This window comes from Oryctolagus cuniculus, chromosome 11 (assembly GCF_964237555.1).
Source record: "Oryctolagus cuniculus chromosome 11, mOryCun1.1, whole genome shotgun sequence".
NCBI lineage: Eukaryota > Metazoa > Chordata > Mammalia > Lagomorpha > Leporidae > Oryctolagus > Oryctolagus cuniculus.
In genome coordinates, this window is record NC_091442.1 from 60230417 (window position 1) to 60246282 (window position 15866).

At 52.8% G+C, this 15866-nt stretch overlaps 1 protein-coding gene across 3 annotated transcripts; it reads right to left on the bottom strand.

Moving 5' to 3' along the window:
• Nucleotides 1-57: 57 nt before the first annotated feature.
• On the bottom strand, nt 58-13004 carry B4GALNT1 (beta-1,4-N-acetyl-galactosaminyltransferase 1). 3 transcript variants are annotated; one of them, XM_051832966.2, is made up of 12 exons: nt 12957-13004; nt 6124-6217; nt 5338-5556; nt 4796-4960; nt 4573-4679; nt 4181-4221; nt 3859-4039; nt 2490-2588; nt 2181-2371; nt 1610-1750; nt 1167-1407; nt 58-739 (listed from the first exon to the last, which is right to left on the bottom strand). In XM_051832966.2, exons 3-12 carry the CDS (start codon nt 5553-5555, stop codon nt 522-524), a joined length of 1602 nt encoding a protein of 533 aa, XP_051688926.1. In that variant the 5' UTR covers nt 5556; nt 6124-6217; nt 12957-13004; the 3' UTR covers nt 58-521. The 3 variants fall into 3 exon arrangements, with proteins under 3 accessions (XP_051688926.1, XP_051688924.1, XP_051688925.1); XM_051832964.2 differs by lacking the exon at nt 12957-13004 and adding an exon at nt 6628-6723; XM_051832965.2 differs by lacking the exon at nt 12957-13004 and adding an exon at nt 6319-6603.
• Between the last annotated feature and the right edge of the window lie 2862 nt (nt 13005-15866).

A 15866-nucleotide genomic window follows, 5' to 3' on the forward strand; every position in this document is an offset into this window, starting at 1 on the left:
GGGACCCCTGCTGCCCCTTCCTCCATGCCCACAGCATCGCAGAGACACAACTAGAAATGGCTTTCACTGTGTGTTCACCAGTCCCCAGCCAGCTCCCGAGTCACAGTTCCCTCTATGGGGGTGGGCTGGAGCCGGTGCACAAGGTCCTGGATCCGGAGCAGGATGGGGGGCACAGCCCTGGGGTTGCGTGGTGGGGAGCTTCCCCACCCCTTGGTCCTAAGGGGATGAGGGGAGTGGCCCCCCTTTGGGTTCGTAGAGTCCCCATGGGCTCTTTGGCACTTGGAAAGTGACCCCCTGTTTCCTGCCCCTTAAGAACGGGGGAGGGGGAGGACTTGGCACTGGCTGTGGGAGAGGTTATGGCTCCATCAGGCCCTTAGGCACCCCCAGAAAGGAGGGGTGTCACCAGGACATGACCCTCTCTGAGATCAGGTTCTAAAAGGGAGATGCGAGGGACTAGGGGGTCAGGGACAGTCAACGGTGGGGAGGGGTTGCCGGCATTCCTGGCAGTTCCAGGAGGGCCGTCACTCCGAGGTCATACATTGCAGCCGATGTTTGAAGAAGAGCAGACGGTGCTTGGCCACCTGGCTTCCGTCCAGCGACCCCGGGTAGCGGTAGCGGGCGTAAGTCTCCGCCCTGGAGTCCCTTGATGTCCAGGGCAGCTTCAGCTTGGAAGCGTGGTCCACAACGACATCAGAGCAGGAGCCAACCCGAAGGGAGCCAAGTCCATCTAGGAAGAATTCTGGGGGAGAAGGGCCGGGGAGTTCACAGTAAAAATCCGAGAGGCCAGCAGATCGGTCCCGCAAGAGAGTGCTGAAATTTAGGTTGTAGAGGTGTGGGCATGCAGAGCAGCCTCTCTGGCTCTCCACAGCCTTGTGCTTTGGACACGGGGAAAAGGCTACTCCCCACTTCCAGAGGGTCGATCAAGCCCTGGTGGGCTGCTCCCAGTGGAAATTGGCTAGGAGTGGACCAGGGGTGGCTGTGATTGGGCCTAGGAAGTTCAAGGTGTGTGGGGCCGGGAGAGAGGGGGAGCTCAGGCGCTCACCAGGTGCAGGCCTCAGCCAGTGTGTGCAGAACCCCTCAGGCGGATCCTTGGCCTGCCCCGCGCCCCGCCCAGCGCCCACCGCGGGGGTTCTTGCGGGACCCAGCCATGAGGGGGCGCCACTCACCCAGGTGCGCCACTCGGCTAAAGCGCGGGTCGAAGCCGACCTCACGCACCTTATCGGTGCGCGCCAGGAAGAAGTTTACAACGCCATCGGTGACCACGCAGCCCGGGAAGCCGACGAGCTCGTGGTGGAAGCCGCGCCTTTGGCGGAGGCAGTTCCCGAGGCCTGGGGAGCCGGGCTCCACGCTCAGCAGCTGCCGGTAAGTGGTGGCGAAGCCCGAGATCTCGCGCACCGCGCCGCCCACCTGCGGGGAGTCCAAAGGGACGGCTCCAGGCGGGGCCGGGACCCCGACGGGGCAGGTCTGTGCGCCCTTTCCCCTCGCGTGCCGCCCCCCCCCATCCTCTTCCGCTTCCTCCGTGCAGGACTCCGGCAGTCCCCCCATTTGGCCGTCCCCTCCATCCTGTGCTCGGCCTCTGCCACCCAGCCTTGCCCCGACGTTCCCCTACCAGGTCCAGAGGCGTCCTCTCCAGCACGTCCACGAGCCTCTCCAGACGCGTCCGAGCTGTGAAGACGAAGTCGTCGTCCACCCACAGCACGTACTTGGTGGTTACTTGGGACACTGCCAGGTTCCGGCCTGCGAACCAGCCCTGGGCGGGGAGAGAGTGCAGAGGGGAGTCTGTAGAGACAGGACAAGCCCCTCCGCCACCTGTCACCTCTCAACGGCTCCTCCACACGTGGAATGCTTTCGAATGGCCCCGAGCTAGTTGAAAAATGCAGATTCTAACATCCCCCCTCCCGGGATTCCCAGTCAGTGTTCCAGAAGGCATTTGGTGCGTGCATTCCTTCAGCTCTTTTATAGAGCGCCCAGGGGGTGCGCCGCCACGCCCTTTCTAAGAACGCAGCGCGAATATAGGCGCGATTCCTGCTCCCAGGGAGCTTCCACTCCTTCCACTCCAGGAATCCTCACAATCGGCAGGCACCCCCGCCTCTCCGAGGTCAGAGTCACTGCCCCGAAGAAGCCGGTGGCGGGAACGCCCCCTCCCCCCAGTCCTCAGGCGGCCGTGCTGGCTGCCGCACCTTTCCAAAGGGCATGAGATAGTGTTCCACGTGGGGGCCGCTGACGCGCTCCGGCTTGTCGCTGTCGTCCGCGATGACCACGGTGACGGTGGGGTAGAAGCGGCGGATGCTGGCGATGAGCGCGCGCAGCCGGTCATAACGAAGGAAGGTCTTGGTGGCAATGGTGACCAGAGCGCTGATGTTGTACTGGGCTGGAGCAAGGGTGCAGGGTTGGGTGCAAGCAGGGAGAGTGGGGAGAGAGGAGCAGAGAGACGTCCGCTCCCAGGGCGGCTCCCCACCAGGGCTGGATCCACTGAGTCCCTGCCTCACCTCCGTGGGGTAGAGAGCCCGGTGGGTACAGCCGAGGGTTGGGAGGGTGTCGTATACGGATGGTGAAAGCAGCCTCATGTCCCTCGGTGGAGAAGCGAACTGGAAGAAAGGACAGGGGACTCGGCTCCAGGGGCTGGGACCTCATTCTCTTTCCAGTGGATCAATATCTGTGTGCCTGCTCTGGGTGCCGCCTTTGGGGGCCTCCATGGTCAAGAATGCAAGGTTCTCAGGCCCATGGAGCTTACATTACACTCAGATGGGTGGGGACAAGACAATAAACCATCTTTAGTGAAAAGTTAACCATTACTGAGAATTAGCTATGTGTCAGACACTGTAAAATCGACCTTAAATACATGAATTCATTTAATCCCTACGATAGCTCTCTTACTAAGGTTCCTACTACAGCTATGAAACTGAGGTAGAGAGAAGTAAGTCATCCACTTAAATTGACACAATTTAGCCACAAAGCTGATAAGAATCTAAATAATCTAGTGCCAGGTTAAGTAAATAAAGAAATTCAGATGCTGGTAAGTGTTGGGTAGAAAAAAAAACAAGAGATAGAATGGTAAAGAGGACAGCTGAGATTTAACCGACAAGAAGGTGGGGCCAGCGTTGTGGGGTAAGGGTAAAGCTGCCACCTGTGACTCCGGCATCCCAATGGGCGCTGGTTCAAGACCTGGCTGCCCTACTTCTGATCCAGTTCCCCGCTAATGCTCCTGGGAAGGTAGTAGAAGATGGCTCAAGTGTTTGGATCCCTGCACCCATGTGAGACCAAGCCAAAGCTCCTGGCAAAGCCCCAGCTATTGTAGCCATTTGGGGGAGTGAACCAGCGGATGAAAGATCTCTGTCTCTCCCTCTCTCTCTCTCTTTGTAACTCTGCCTTTCAAATGAAGAGAATAAATCTTAAAAAAAAAAATTGACAAGAAGGAGCCAGCCATGCAGAAACCTGGGGGAAGATCATTGCAGGTGGAGGAGTAAACCAAGTGCAGATGCCAAGCTTTGGAGAGGAATGGAGAGGGGGGTTACTCACTCCTGCCTGAGGAGAAATGGGGGCTCCAGGAGGCAAAGACCTTTGGCCTCCAGTAAGCGGTGGGCTGGGGAAAGAGGCTCCTGGGCCAGGTCACTTCTCAGGGCCCCCATAGTCGGCCAGACACACCCAAGGCTCAGATTTCCCTCTTGCGTGCACCAGCCCCAGATGAACAAAGGCCCCTTCTCTCTGTCCCTGGCCCTGCTGGCCCAGCTGAAATGCCCATTGTGTGGCTGGGAAGCTCTGGTCACTGCCCAGCTGCCTCCCACACTGCCTTTGCTCACTGCAGCCTTTCTGGCTCCTTTTTGGTTTGCTGCCCCCACCTCCACCTGGGTCTCACACCTGTGTCTGCCGTGTTGGCCTGGTAGCTCCGGCTGCTGTAAGTCACCAGTTGCAGCTGCCGGTTGAGTTGGTCCAGCCCTGGGCTGGCAAGGGTGAGATCTGACTGCCCCTCTCCACTGAGAGTCACTCCGATCACTTCCCCAGCCACATCCCAGGTGCCTAGGGAGGCAGTCAGGTTCACCTGGGAGACGGGATTGGTGAGTGAAGGGTCAGGCTTCAGGCACTCTGGCCTCCCCAATCCCTCAGTCCCTCCTTTAGTGGCCTGTCTCCCTCCCAGCATCCCCAGAGCCCACCTGGTCTCCTCCCCATTCTCTTCTCTCACCTGGTATACTTCCTGGGCAGAAGCTGCCTGCAGGCTCAGCCCTGGGAGAAGGAGCTGGGATCAGAATCACACTGACAGCCCCGAATTCCCTTTCCCTATACACAACAGCAGGTGCATTGCATAGCAGCCTAGAGTAACTCAGTTTGGACTCCTTCAGTACCTCTCCTATGGCCTGCCCTACCCACCCACCTAATGTTTAGTCAGTCTGCAAAGAAGAGCCCTCTCCTCTCAGCTGCCATCTTCTGCCGTTCCTGACACCGCCGAAGTTCCTCTCACCTCACCTCCCACCTACTAATCCTCCTTGCACCTGCAGTTCTCTCCTCCCATCGATGGGTTGTCCCCACCCACCCCCAGCTGGGGCCTAGGTCACCCTCCAGGACTCTCCTCCTCACCTGGCACCAAGATGCTCCGCAGGGGCTGGACCTCCACGCCCTGGAGGGGGTACTGGAGTGGGGAGTTAGCAGGGGCTATAATTAGCTGGTCAGCTGGGGACCGGCTCCTGGAAGGGAAGGAGGGGGAGGGCAGAGGGGGTTCCTCTCCTGGCTCAGTCCCCCCACCCCCCAAGCCTCCCATGCTCTCCCCTTGCGCATCCAAGCCCCTCTTTCTTGCTAGTACCTTGAAAGAAAGGCCTGGTACTCCTGCTCCCTTGCAGCAGAGACAGCCCTCAGCTCCTCGGGGTCAAAGGCCTTGGTGAGGTCAATGGCGCTGACCTGCTTCTGGAAGGGGAGGGGCAAGCTCCCTCCACTGGACTCACAAGTGCAGCTGTTCTGAGCCAGCAGCCTGAACGGAGAGTGCTCAGAGTCCCCTACCTGCAACTCTGTCCCCGTTCAGCAGTTGCTCTTGAACTAGTTCCTAGGAGGCACCAGACCCGGGGTGGGAAGAATCCACCAGGGCCAGTTCTTGAGATTTCAAGAGCTGCCTGCCTCCTCACTCTCTGGACCCTCTCTCGTGCCTGAAGCAGGGAATCAAGGAGACTTAAGGGCCCGCCCCCGACTGCACACCCTCCCATTGGCATCACCATGATGGGCCTGGGCAGGGCAGCCTCGTCCTCCCCCGTGCCTCCACACCCCGGGCAGGAGAGCGCCGGCAGCAGAGCCCCACGCTGCAGGAAACAAAAGCCCGGGGCCGCCCCGCAGCCAGCGCTGCGCTGCACTCACCCGACCACTTGCTCTTTGATCCTGACCGGGATGTGCGCGTAGCGGGGCTCAGGGGCGAGGTCTGGCAGCTCCGGCCGGGGGACGCCCTGCGGGGGCGCCCACAGTGCCAGAGGTGCCCGGAGGCCCGGCGCGTTCCGGGTGCTCGCGTACAGGAGCCCCAGCGAGGCGCAGGCGAGCAGCAGGGCCAGCGCGCAGAGGGCCCGGCGGCCTGGCCGCATCCTGGGGTGGGGGTAGGGTGGGGGGTGAGAGAGGTGTCGGGGCGGGTGGCGGGCGGGGGCCGGGCCCTTGACCGCGGCGACCTGGGAGGCTTCTGCCGGCTCCCGAGGGCGCTCTCGGCTCCACGCCTCACGCCAGGCTATGCACCGCGAATCGCCTTCCCGCTACCCCTCCCCGCGTCTCCCCGGCCCCCGGGGTCTCCCGGCCTCCTTTCTTCTCTTCAGCTCCTGCATCTCGGTTTCCTCTCACAGCGGAGGCCGGGCATCTTGACGCGAGAGACACGATCGTGCTTAGGCAGAGAAACACCGCTGTAGGAGAGCCACGGATGTCCCCAAGCCCGCGCCCGCCCTGGCCGGCAGCGCCCCCTCCCCAGTCCAAGCATCACCTGGGCTGGGTGGGCTGCAGAGGGCGGCTCCACACCTTGCCTGTCAGGAAAAATCACACCCGCACCAGGGGGTGCCCCCGGCGGAGGTGACCCCGCGGGTGGCCTCGGAAGCAGCGCCGGGCACCGGGAGGACCCGCTCCCGCTCCCGCCTCCGCCTCAGCCCCTCATCCCGCCCGGCTACTGACCTGTCTATCGCTCCAAGGCCGCGGCGAAATTTCGGTCCGGGCTGCGCCGGGCTCTCAGCCCCGGCCTGGGTGGCCTCATGGGGCTGGGGGCGGCCTGATGGGGGAGGTGACCGTGAGCCTGATAGTGCGGGGGCTCCTCCCGCCTCCGGAGCGCGCCGACGCCTCCCGCCTTCGCACTCGTGGGGCTTTGTAGACCTCGGCCCCCCGGTGGGGAGTGGGGGCTGGACGTTTCCTGCCCGGGGAAGCCGAGTCGAGAAACTGCAGCACCCCGGCCGCAGAACAAAGCCGGTGATTCCTGGCACACAGTCCCACTGGCGGGGCGAGAGGGCTCAGGCCGCCGCCCCGCTCTCGGTACCGCAGCGCCGCGCGGCTCGGCTCCCGGCGCTGCGCTGGGAATGCGAGCGCCCGGGCGCCTTCTGGTGGGCGCGGCGGAGATCGTCGGGGCGCGAGGCGGCGCGGGAAATTCCTCCCCGCCCCCCAAGTCCCATCCCTTTGCCCCCAGACCTTGGCATCTCAACTCCCTAGCCCCTGTGCCAGTCCGCGAGCAGCTCCGCTGGGGTTAGGAGATCTGAGCTGCCTTCACTCACGTGGCGTGAGGCTGATGCAGGCTTATTGGCTGAGCCTCTGGCTTCCTTCCTCAGAGCGGCTAACCTGGACTTTGGAATATAGCTACCTCAGGCCAGGCCCTTCAAGGCTTTGCGTGTTCTTCTCATGGCGGCATTTCTCGTCTATCTCTATCTCTATCTCTATCTCTATCTCTATCTCTATCTCTATCTCTATCTGTCTCTCTCTGTCTCTCTCTCTCTCTCTATAATTTATATCTATATCATCGATATGTCAAAGCAAGTCACCAGGCTAACCCAGATTCAGGGCATGGTTAAGTTTACCTCCTGATGGATATGGGTGCAAAAAATTGGGGGCCATTTTAATTTTTCAAAATGTTTATTTATTCAAAAGGTAGAGTAACAGAGAGGGAAGAGAGAAAGAGAGAAAGAGAGAAAGAGAGAGAGAGAGAGAGAGAGAGAGAGAGAGAATCTTGTTTGCTGGTGATTCATTCGTCAAATGCCAGTAAAAGTCAGGGCTGGGCCAGGCCAAGCCAAGAGCCTGGAACTCCTTGCTAATTTCCCGCATGGGTGGCAGGGCTCCAATTACTTGAGCTATAACCTCTATCTCTCAGGTTCTGCATTAGCAGGAAACTGGAATCAGGAGCCAGAGTATCGAACCCAGGCATTTAGTTATGGGACATGGATGTGGTAACCACTATGCCAAATGCCCACGCTGTGGCCATTTTTGATCCTCCATTATCACCAATGAGCAAATCTCTTCTTAAAAAAAGATTTATTTATTTATCTGAAAGGCGGAATTACAGAGAGAGATGGAAAGAAAGAGAGAAATCTTCTATTTGTTGGTTCACTCCCCAAATGACCTCAATGGCTAGGGCTGGGTCAGCCTGAAGCCAGAACTCCATCCAAGTCTCCTATGTGGGTGGCAGGGGCCCAAGCACATGGTCCATCTTCTGTTTCCCTTCGAGGCATTTTAGCAGGGAGCTGTATTGGAAGTGGAGCAACCAGGACTTGAGCTGGTGCCCATAGGGAATACCGCTGTGCCACAACACTGGCCCCAGCCCCCAAAGCTTTCAGTTGTTTAAATGGATACTTTCAGGCTGTGTCAACGTTGCAAGGAGGGATGCTCTGAATGTAGAGCTGTTCTTGTATACAGGAAGGAGCCTAGAAGTAGAGACACCTCAGTAAGGATGAGCAGCAGGCATCCAGATCCCCTAATCTCTTTCTCATTAAAAACCGTGGCTCACTAGGCTAATCCTCCACCTTGCGGCGCCGGCACACCGGGTTCTAGTCCCGGTTGGGGCGCCGGATTCTGTCCCGGTTGCCCCTCTTCCAGGCCAGCTCTCTGCTGTGGCCCGGGAGTGCAGTGGAGGATGGCCCAGGTGCTTGGGCCCTGCACCCCATGGGAGACCAGGAGAAGCACTTGGCTCCTGCCATTGGATCAGCGCGGTGAGCCGGCCGCGGTGGCCATTGGAGGGTGAACCAACGGCAAAGGAAGACCTTTCTGTCTCTCTCTCACTGTCCACTCTGCCTGTCAAAAAACAAAAACAAAAACAAAAACAAAAACAAAAACAAACAAAAAAAAAAACAGGGATCTGTGGAAACCTTCCAGGTCCTATCCCAGCATTGAGACAGGAAAAACTGCAGATTAATCTGGAATGTCATAAAGCAAAGATGTTTAGAAAAAATGATGGGAGCATTCCAATAGGACACACAGGAGCCAGCTTGAAGGGGGTTTTCACTGGCTGAATTTGGCACAGTTTAAGCACCAAAATAGTTCAGCATAGGAGTGAATTATGAACCATTGGAAAATAGGAATCCACAGCCTACACTGGTAATCCATAGATAACCGAATAAATGAATGAAGGAGAAGGAAGAATGCCAGTTGATGAATGTGGAGGGACTTGGTAGAGCTGAAAAATAATTATTCTGCAGTCGTCATGGTAACATTGCTATGAGCAAGAATCATCAATGAGGGAGAAGTTCGAGTAGGAACAGGATGTGTCCATAAAGTGTCTCCCCGCCGTTGGCTTATTAATTGCAGGAGGAAAAAATGTCACTGCAGAGTGGGGAAACTGGACAGCACCTTCGTCAGGTGGTTAATCAACATCAGCCGTGAGAGGCAGAAGGGCATCCTGTGCCACCAGATCTTCTACCCTTAGAGAGTCACAGCATCACAGGGGGTGTGCGACTCGACTCTAAATATGAAGAAACAGACAACGCCCCCAAGAGAAGATTTATATGTTTTTGTTTATTTTATTTGAGAGCCAGAGAGTGAGAGCAAGAAAGACAGAGAGCTCCTGTCTGCTGATTGGTTCCCCAAATGCCTGCAATGGCCCGGACTGGGCAAGGGCTGAAACCAGGAGTCAGGAACTCAACCTGGGTCTCCCACGTGAATGGCAGGAACCCAATTACTAGAGCCAGCACTTCTGCCTCTCAGGCTTTGCATTGGCAGGAGCCTGGAGTCCGCAGCTAGACCTCAGAATTGAACCCAAGCATTCTGATAGGGCTTGTAGGCATCTTTCAAATTTTTTTATTGTTTGTTTTCATTTCATTTGAAAGGCTGGTAAAGAGTGAAAGATAGATAGAAGATAGGTAGATAGGTAGATAGATAGATAGATAGATAGATAGATAGATAGTGAGCTTCTATCTGCTGGTTCACTCTTCAAATGCCTGCCAACAGCTAGGCTTGGCCAAGTTGAAGCTAAGAGGCTGGAACTCAGTCTGGCTCTCCCACATGGATGATAAGGACCGACAACTTGAGCCATCACCTGCTGCCTCCCGGAGTGTGCATTAGCAGAAAGTTGGAGTAGGAAGCAGAGTCAGGACTCTAACCAGGCACTCCAATATGGGATGAGGGCAGCCCAGGTGGTATCTTAACCACTGGGCCAAACACCTGCCCCAGCACCTGTGCATTTTAGCTGCCAGGCTGAACATTTGCTTCAGCTAGTCAGCATTTTTTTTTTTTTTTTAAGATCAGTCATGAAAGACAAAGACTGAAAAACTGATCCGGATTAAAGAAGATAAACCGACATAACAACTAAATGGATCAGAATGGATCCTGTCTTCAAGGGGAGAAAGAAATGCTATAATGGACACTTTGAGAACAATTGACAGAATTGGAAAATGGATGACAGAGTAGATAAAAGCTAATGTTTTATCTTTGTTAAAAGATAAGTGGTCATTGGTGGGTGAGACCTCCGTGGAAAGAAGTGATCATTAAAGAAGGATGTACTTTTCTCTGAAGGGGGGAGAGAACTTCCACTTTGCTTATGGCCTTGTCTAAATACTGATGGAGTTTGTGGATTCAAAAGGTTTCCATAGCCTAGGCAGCTCATGTCAAGAGCCTTGGTTGATCACTGTTGTCAAACATAATTGCTTTTTTCATACATAATTGTTAAATTAATAAAAGGAGTCACTGTGTACTAACTTCCCATGCAGGACTTCTGTTCTCAATAAGTTGTGTTACAGGGCTGGCGCTGAGGCTCAATAGGCTAATCCTCTGTCTTGTGGCACTGGCACACTGGGTTCTAGTCCCAGTCGGGGTGCCGGTTGCCCTTTTTCCAGGCCAGCTCTCTGCTGTGGCCCGGGAGTGCAGTGGAGGATGGCCCAAGTGCTTGGGCCCTGCACCCGCATGGGAGATCAGGAGAAGCACCTAGCTCCTGGTGCGCCGGCCGCGGCGGCCATTGGAGGGTGAACCAACAGCAAAAAGGAAGACCTTTCTCTCTGTCTCTCTCTCTCTCACTTTCCACTCTGCCTGTTTTTTTTTTTTTTTTTAAGTTGCGTTATAATTATGTCTAAGTGCTGGCAAAAGATGTATCATTCTTGGGTGCTTGTTTAAAGTTAATTCAGTTTCTTAAAAAAAAAAAGAAGTGAAATTAACTTTGAGATGCTATGACTTTGAACAGCCCTTGTTGTTTAGACTGTTGAGGAACAGTTTCTTATTTTTATTTTCCTTGCAAATTGTTGAACTCTTTACTTAGTTTAGAGTTGATCTTCTGTATATAAAATTAATTGAAAATGGACCTTACTGGAGAATGGGACTGGGAATGGGAGAGCAAGGAGGTGGAGGGGTGGGACTATGGGTGGGAGGGCATGTTAGTAAAATGGTGTAGTCCCGACACCATCCTAGGCTCTAGCCCCTGCCGCCATGGTGGAAACCAGGTAGCCACGTGGCCCAACCACCAGTGTCAGCCCTATCCCCATCCTAATGGGGTTCGCTGCTCCTACTTCTCTCCCTGCACCCACCCCGCAAAGTTTTAAAAGGACTTGTTCCTGAACATGTGGCTCTCTTTCTCTCCGTCTCCTGATCTCTGTCTCTCTTTGTCTCAAGATCTCTCTCTTATGCTCTCCTTCTCTCTCTTTTCCTTCTTAGCCCCTTCCCTCCAGTCTTTCAGGTTTCTCCCAATAAACCCTTTCCCTTACTCCAGTGTTTGGTGTGACTTTTGGTGGCCTTACAGGGCAGGTATGGTGGGAAGAATCACTAAATTCCCAAAGTTGTACTTATGAAATACATGAAGTTTGTATTCTGTAAATAAAAAGTTTCTTTGGGAAAAAAAAAACAAATAAATAAAGTGGTCAGTATCAAATTTCCTGATATGAATCTGTGATAACCTAAGATTTTCTTGTTCTTAGAAGACATAAAATGTGAGGTTGATGCTTGGCATAATAATGGGTTAAGCCACCACCTACAGTACCAGCATCTCGTGTGGGTGCTGGTTCAAGTCCCTGCAGCTCCACTTTTGATCCAGCTTTCTGTTATGGCCTGGAAAGGCAGTGGAAGATGGCCCAAGTCCTTGGGCCCCTGCACCCATGTGGGAGACCTGGAGGAAGCTTCTGGCTCCTGGTTTTGGATCAATGCAGCTCCTGCTGTTTCGGCCATTTTGGGAGTGAACCAGCGATGGAAGACCTCTCTCTCTGCCTCTGCATCTCTGTAACTTTGCCTTTCAAATAAATAAATCAATATTTATTTTTAAAAAAGTCCATAGAAGGAATAAAAATGTTTACTGTGGTGCAAAAAAATTTTTGAAATCCATGCATAATTTTTTCATTATATGAATTTCTATGAACTTTTTGAAGATTCCTATATGTAATCTATCCTGAAATTGTCCAGAAAACTATATAATAGTACTGTGTGTATGATAGTATGGTATATACATGTAGTCATGACATATTTTATTGTCAATTAATAATTATTAATTGCATCATTTTTATGATTTATATAAAATTATAGAGATAATGATAAAGCAAATGTGACAAAATGCTAATAATTAATGAGGCTGGATAAAAGATATGTGAGAGTTCTCTGCAGTATTCATATTTCTAAGTCTGAAGTTATTTCAAAGTAAGAAGAAAGAAAAAAGTCATTCCCCCACTTACTTTAGTTGAAAGTGAGCATCCTTTTAATAATTTAGTGGTGCTGTTGAGAAATTGTTCCAAAACACTACTGTCACACTTCTGAAAAATGACAGCTTGGGGGTGGATATTTGGTGCGCTGATTAAGACTGCATGGGACACCAGCATCCTGTATGAAAGTGCCTGGTTTCATGACTGGCTCCAGCTTCATGCTAGTGTGCAACTTCAGAAGGCAATAAAAGTTGTCTCAAGTGGGGCCAAGCATTGTGGTGCAATCCAGCTCCCTGCTAATAGGCCTGAGAAAGTGGCTGAAGATGTCTTAAGTGATTGGGCCCCTGCCAGGCTCCTGGCTTCAGGCTGATTCAGACCTGTCTAATGTGGCCATTTGCAGAGTGAAACAGTAGTTGGAAGAGCTAGTGCAGGCGGGTGCAGGCGCCCAAGCACTTGGGCCATCCTCCACTGCCTTCCCGGGCCACAGCAGAGAGCTGGAGTGGAAGAGGAGCAACCGGGCTAGAACCCAGCTCCCATATGGGATGCCGGTGCTGCAGGCAGAGGATTAACCAAGTGAGCCACAGTGCTGGCCCCCATATTATAGTATCTTAACATTTCATTCTATGGTAGCGGTGTTTAACTTCAGCTGAATATTGGTTTCGGTTTCTCTCTCTCTCTCTCTCCCTCTCCCTCCCTCTCTCTCTCTCTCTCTCATTGTACACATTGTGATTTAGTTTTAAATACATCAGCATGTATCTCCTAGAACAAGGACATTCTCCTAAATAATCCTAATATGGCTGTCAAACCAAGGACTCTGTGGTGGGTACAAAAGCATTATTTACTACCTAGTCCGTATTCAAATTTCTCCAGTTGTCTCAATAATGTCAGTAGCTTTCAAAGGAATTCCAATTGAGGAGTACTTACGATATTGAGTTCTCACATCTCTTCCTTTTCCTTTTCTTTGAGGATTTTTAACATGTACTCATTTTGTAAAATTTTCGGGTTGCTCTATTATTTCCATTAGTTCTACAGTGAATTCTCTTGTTTATTCAGCTTGTTGTTTTTCATGGTGAACTCCGAAAATTTTGTTTGTCTTTCTTGCGCAAATGTGTCCTCATTGATGTTCCATGGGTGACGTAAATCATCCCAGGGCATTTACAGCTGGGTTTTGCAGAAATGTGTCTCCCAGCTTTTATGCAGGCTCTTGCCCCTGCGTAAGGCAACAATTCAAAGCAGATGCGTAAGTGCAATAATGAAAGCAAGATTTATTTAAAGTGAGAGAGTGAGTGTACAATTATACAATCAGGTCTGAGTGCAGGCAAACCCACAAGGAGAGAAACTCCCCATGAAAGGGGGCAGGAGGGAGGGAGAGGAGGGAGAGAGAGAACTGCCATCTGCTGGTTCATTCCCCAAATGGCCACAATGACTAGGACCAGGCCGGACCCGGGAGCTCAGAGCTTACTGGATCTCCACTGTGGTTTCAGGGTCCCAAGCACTTGGGCCCTCCTCTGCTGCTTTCCCAGGCACATTAGCAGGGAGCTGGATCAGAAGTGGGGCAGCTGGGACATGAACCGGTGCCCATATGGGATGCCAGTATACCTTAACCTGCGATGCCACAATTCCGGCCCCTGGAGGCTGGCTTTTGCCATGGGTGACAGTGCCTCCCCGGAGTTTCGGGAATCTGTGAGGGCGTCACAATGGCTGGGGACGCTCCCAGCAATTGGTGGGCAGGTGCCGGCTGAGCTATGTGTACTGCAATGAGTCAAACAAGTCTGTGCAATAAAGACTTGCCCTTCCCTAGAGGACAATATAAACTCAGGTGAGAAGTGCAGCTCAGGCAGAATGGCTAGCAACATCTCCCAGCCTCCAGAATCCCACAACTGTTGGTATCAGCGAAACTGAGGTCACAACTACAGTTAACTTCCGAAAACAGGAAGCCATGACTGCAGAGCTCCCCGCTGCCCCACCCTTCACATCCGAGCCCTTCCCACCCAGACTTCCTCCTTGGTCCCCCAGTTTAAGACCTATCCCATTAGGTTGCTCAGGAATTCGTTTGATTGACACAGGGAACACTAATTACAAGAGAGTTTGGGAAGTGTAGATTTTAGCACTCTAGTACTGCCAGCTGCATTGGAAAGGGGCTGTAATGGGTGCTGAATGTGCCAGTCCATTTTGGAGCTGGAGAGTACCCTCTCTGCCTGCTATGTCCCTCCATGTGGAGTGTTTGCTATTTAAAAAAAATTTAATTATTTGAGAGGCAGAGACAGAGAGCGTGACAGCTCCCACCCACTACTTTACTCCCCAGTTGCCTATTGACAGCTGGGGGTTGGGCCAGGCCTAGCCAGTAGCCAGCAACTCAATCCAGGGCTCCTATGAGACTCAACTGCTCGCATCATCACCTGCTGCCTCCCAGGGTACACACTAACAGGAAGCTGGAATAAGAAGTAGATCCAGTATTCAAACCCAGGCACTCAGATATGGGATATGAGCTCCCTAAATGGCATCTTACCCACTACGACAAACACTCCACTGGTGCTGAATGGTTGAGACTATCAGCACAGTCCAGAAAGATTTTTTTTTTTTACAGGCAGAGTGGACAATGAGAGAGAGAGAGACAGAGAGAAAGGTCTTCCTTTTCTGTTGGTTCACCCCACAATGGCCGCTGCGGCCGGTGTGCTGCAGCCGGCGCACCGCACTGACCCGAAGCCAGGAGCCAGGTACTTCTCCTGGTCTCCCATGGGGTGCAGGGCCCAAGCACTTGGGCCATCCTCCACTGCACTCCCTGGCCACAGCAGAGAGCTGGCCTGGAAGAGGGGCAACCGGGACAGAATCCGGCGCCCCGACCGGGACTAGAACCCAGGGTGCCGGCGCCGTGGGTGGAGGATTAGCCTACTGAGCTGTGGCGCCTGCCAGAAACAGATTAAAAAAAAAGAGTTTATTTATTTATTTGAGAGGTAGAATTACAGACAGTGAGAAGGGCCCAAATGGCCACTACAGCTGGAGCCGGGCTGATCCAAAGCCAGGAGCCAGGAGCTTCTTCAGATCTCCCGTGCGAGTTCATGGGCCCAAGTAGTTAGGCTGTCTTCCACTGCTTTCCCAGGCCACAGCAGAGAGCTGGATCGGAAGTGGAGCAGCCGGGACTAGAACTGGCGCCCATATGGGATGGTGGCACTGCAGGCAGCGGCTTTACCTGCTATGCCACAGCACTAGCCCCAGTAAATCTTTTTTAAAAATGGAAACAAAAAAAGGTTGTTAAAATGCCACTGTTGAGTGCAATCTTTGAGAATTCTGTGTGATGAAATGGAAAGTGCACATAAAGTACTATCACTGCCTGCCAAAGTATGGTTGTTTGGAAGAAATGCACTTGTGTTATTTAGATGCAAGCTGAGCTAGCCATTTTTTTTTTTTTTCAGGGAATGCCATTTTTGCTTGAAAGCATGATGAACTATGCTTATTGGGACCTGGTTATTTGACATTTTTTCAAAAATGAGCAAAAGAAGCCTATCATTTTAAGGAAAACAGCGTGACAGTATGTGCTGCCTATGATAAAAATTGGAGCTTTCATGCCAAAATCAGAATTTTGGAAAACCTGTACCTGCTGCCAGTGCTTAACAATTCCCAGCAATCACAGGCTCCTCTGATGATGCTGGTGGTGGAATTAATGAATGTGATTTTTTTTATGTTGAAGAGAGAAATGTGTCAACATTTGGAAGATCTGCACAACTCAGTGAACCAATGTTTTCCAAATGACCAATGCATGATACTACAAAATCACACACGGAGAAAAGACCCAATCAAAGTGGAAGATAGATTTTAATATAACAGAGTAGACAA

What these genes read in the sequence shown, in the direction of transcription:
- B4GALNT1 (XM_051832966.2), bottom strand. Translation starts at nt 5,555, where the DNA reads ATGCGGCCAGGCCGCCGGGCCCTCTGCGCGCTGGCCCTGCTGCTCGCC. An exon ending in CTGCCCAGGAAGTATACCAG is followed by an intron (nt 4,040 to 4,180) that starts GTGAGAGAAGAG and finishes CCCGTCTCCCAG; the next exon opens with GTGAACCTGACTGCCTCCCT. An exon ending in AGAGGACGCCTCTGGACCTG is followed by an intron (nt 1,408 to 1,609) that starts GTAGGGGAACGT and finishes GACTCCCCGCAG; the next exon opens with GTGGGCGGCGCGGTGCGCGA.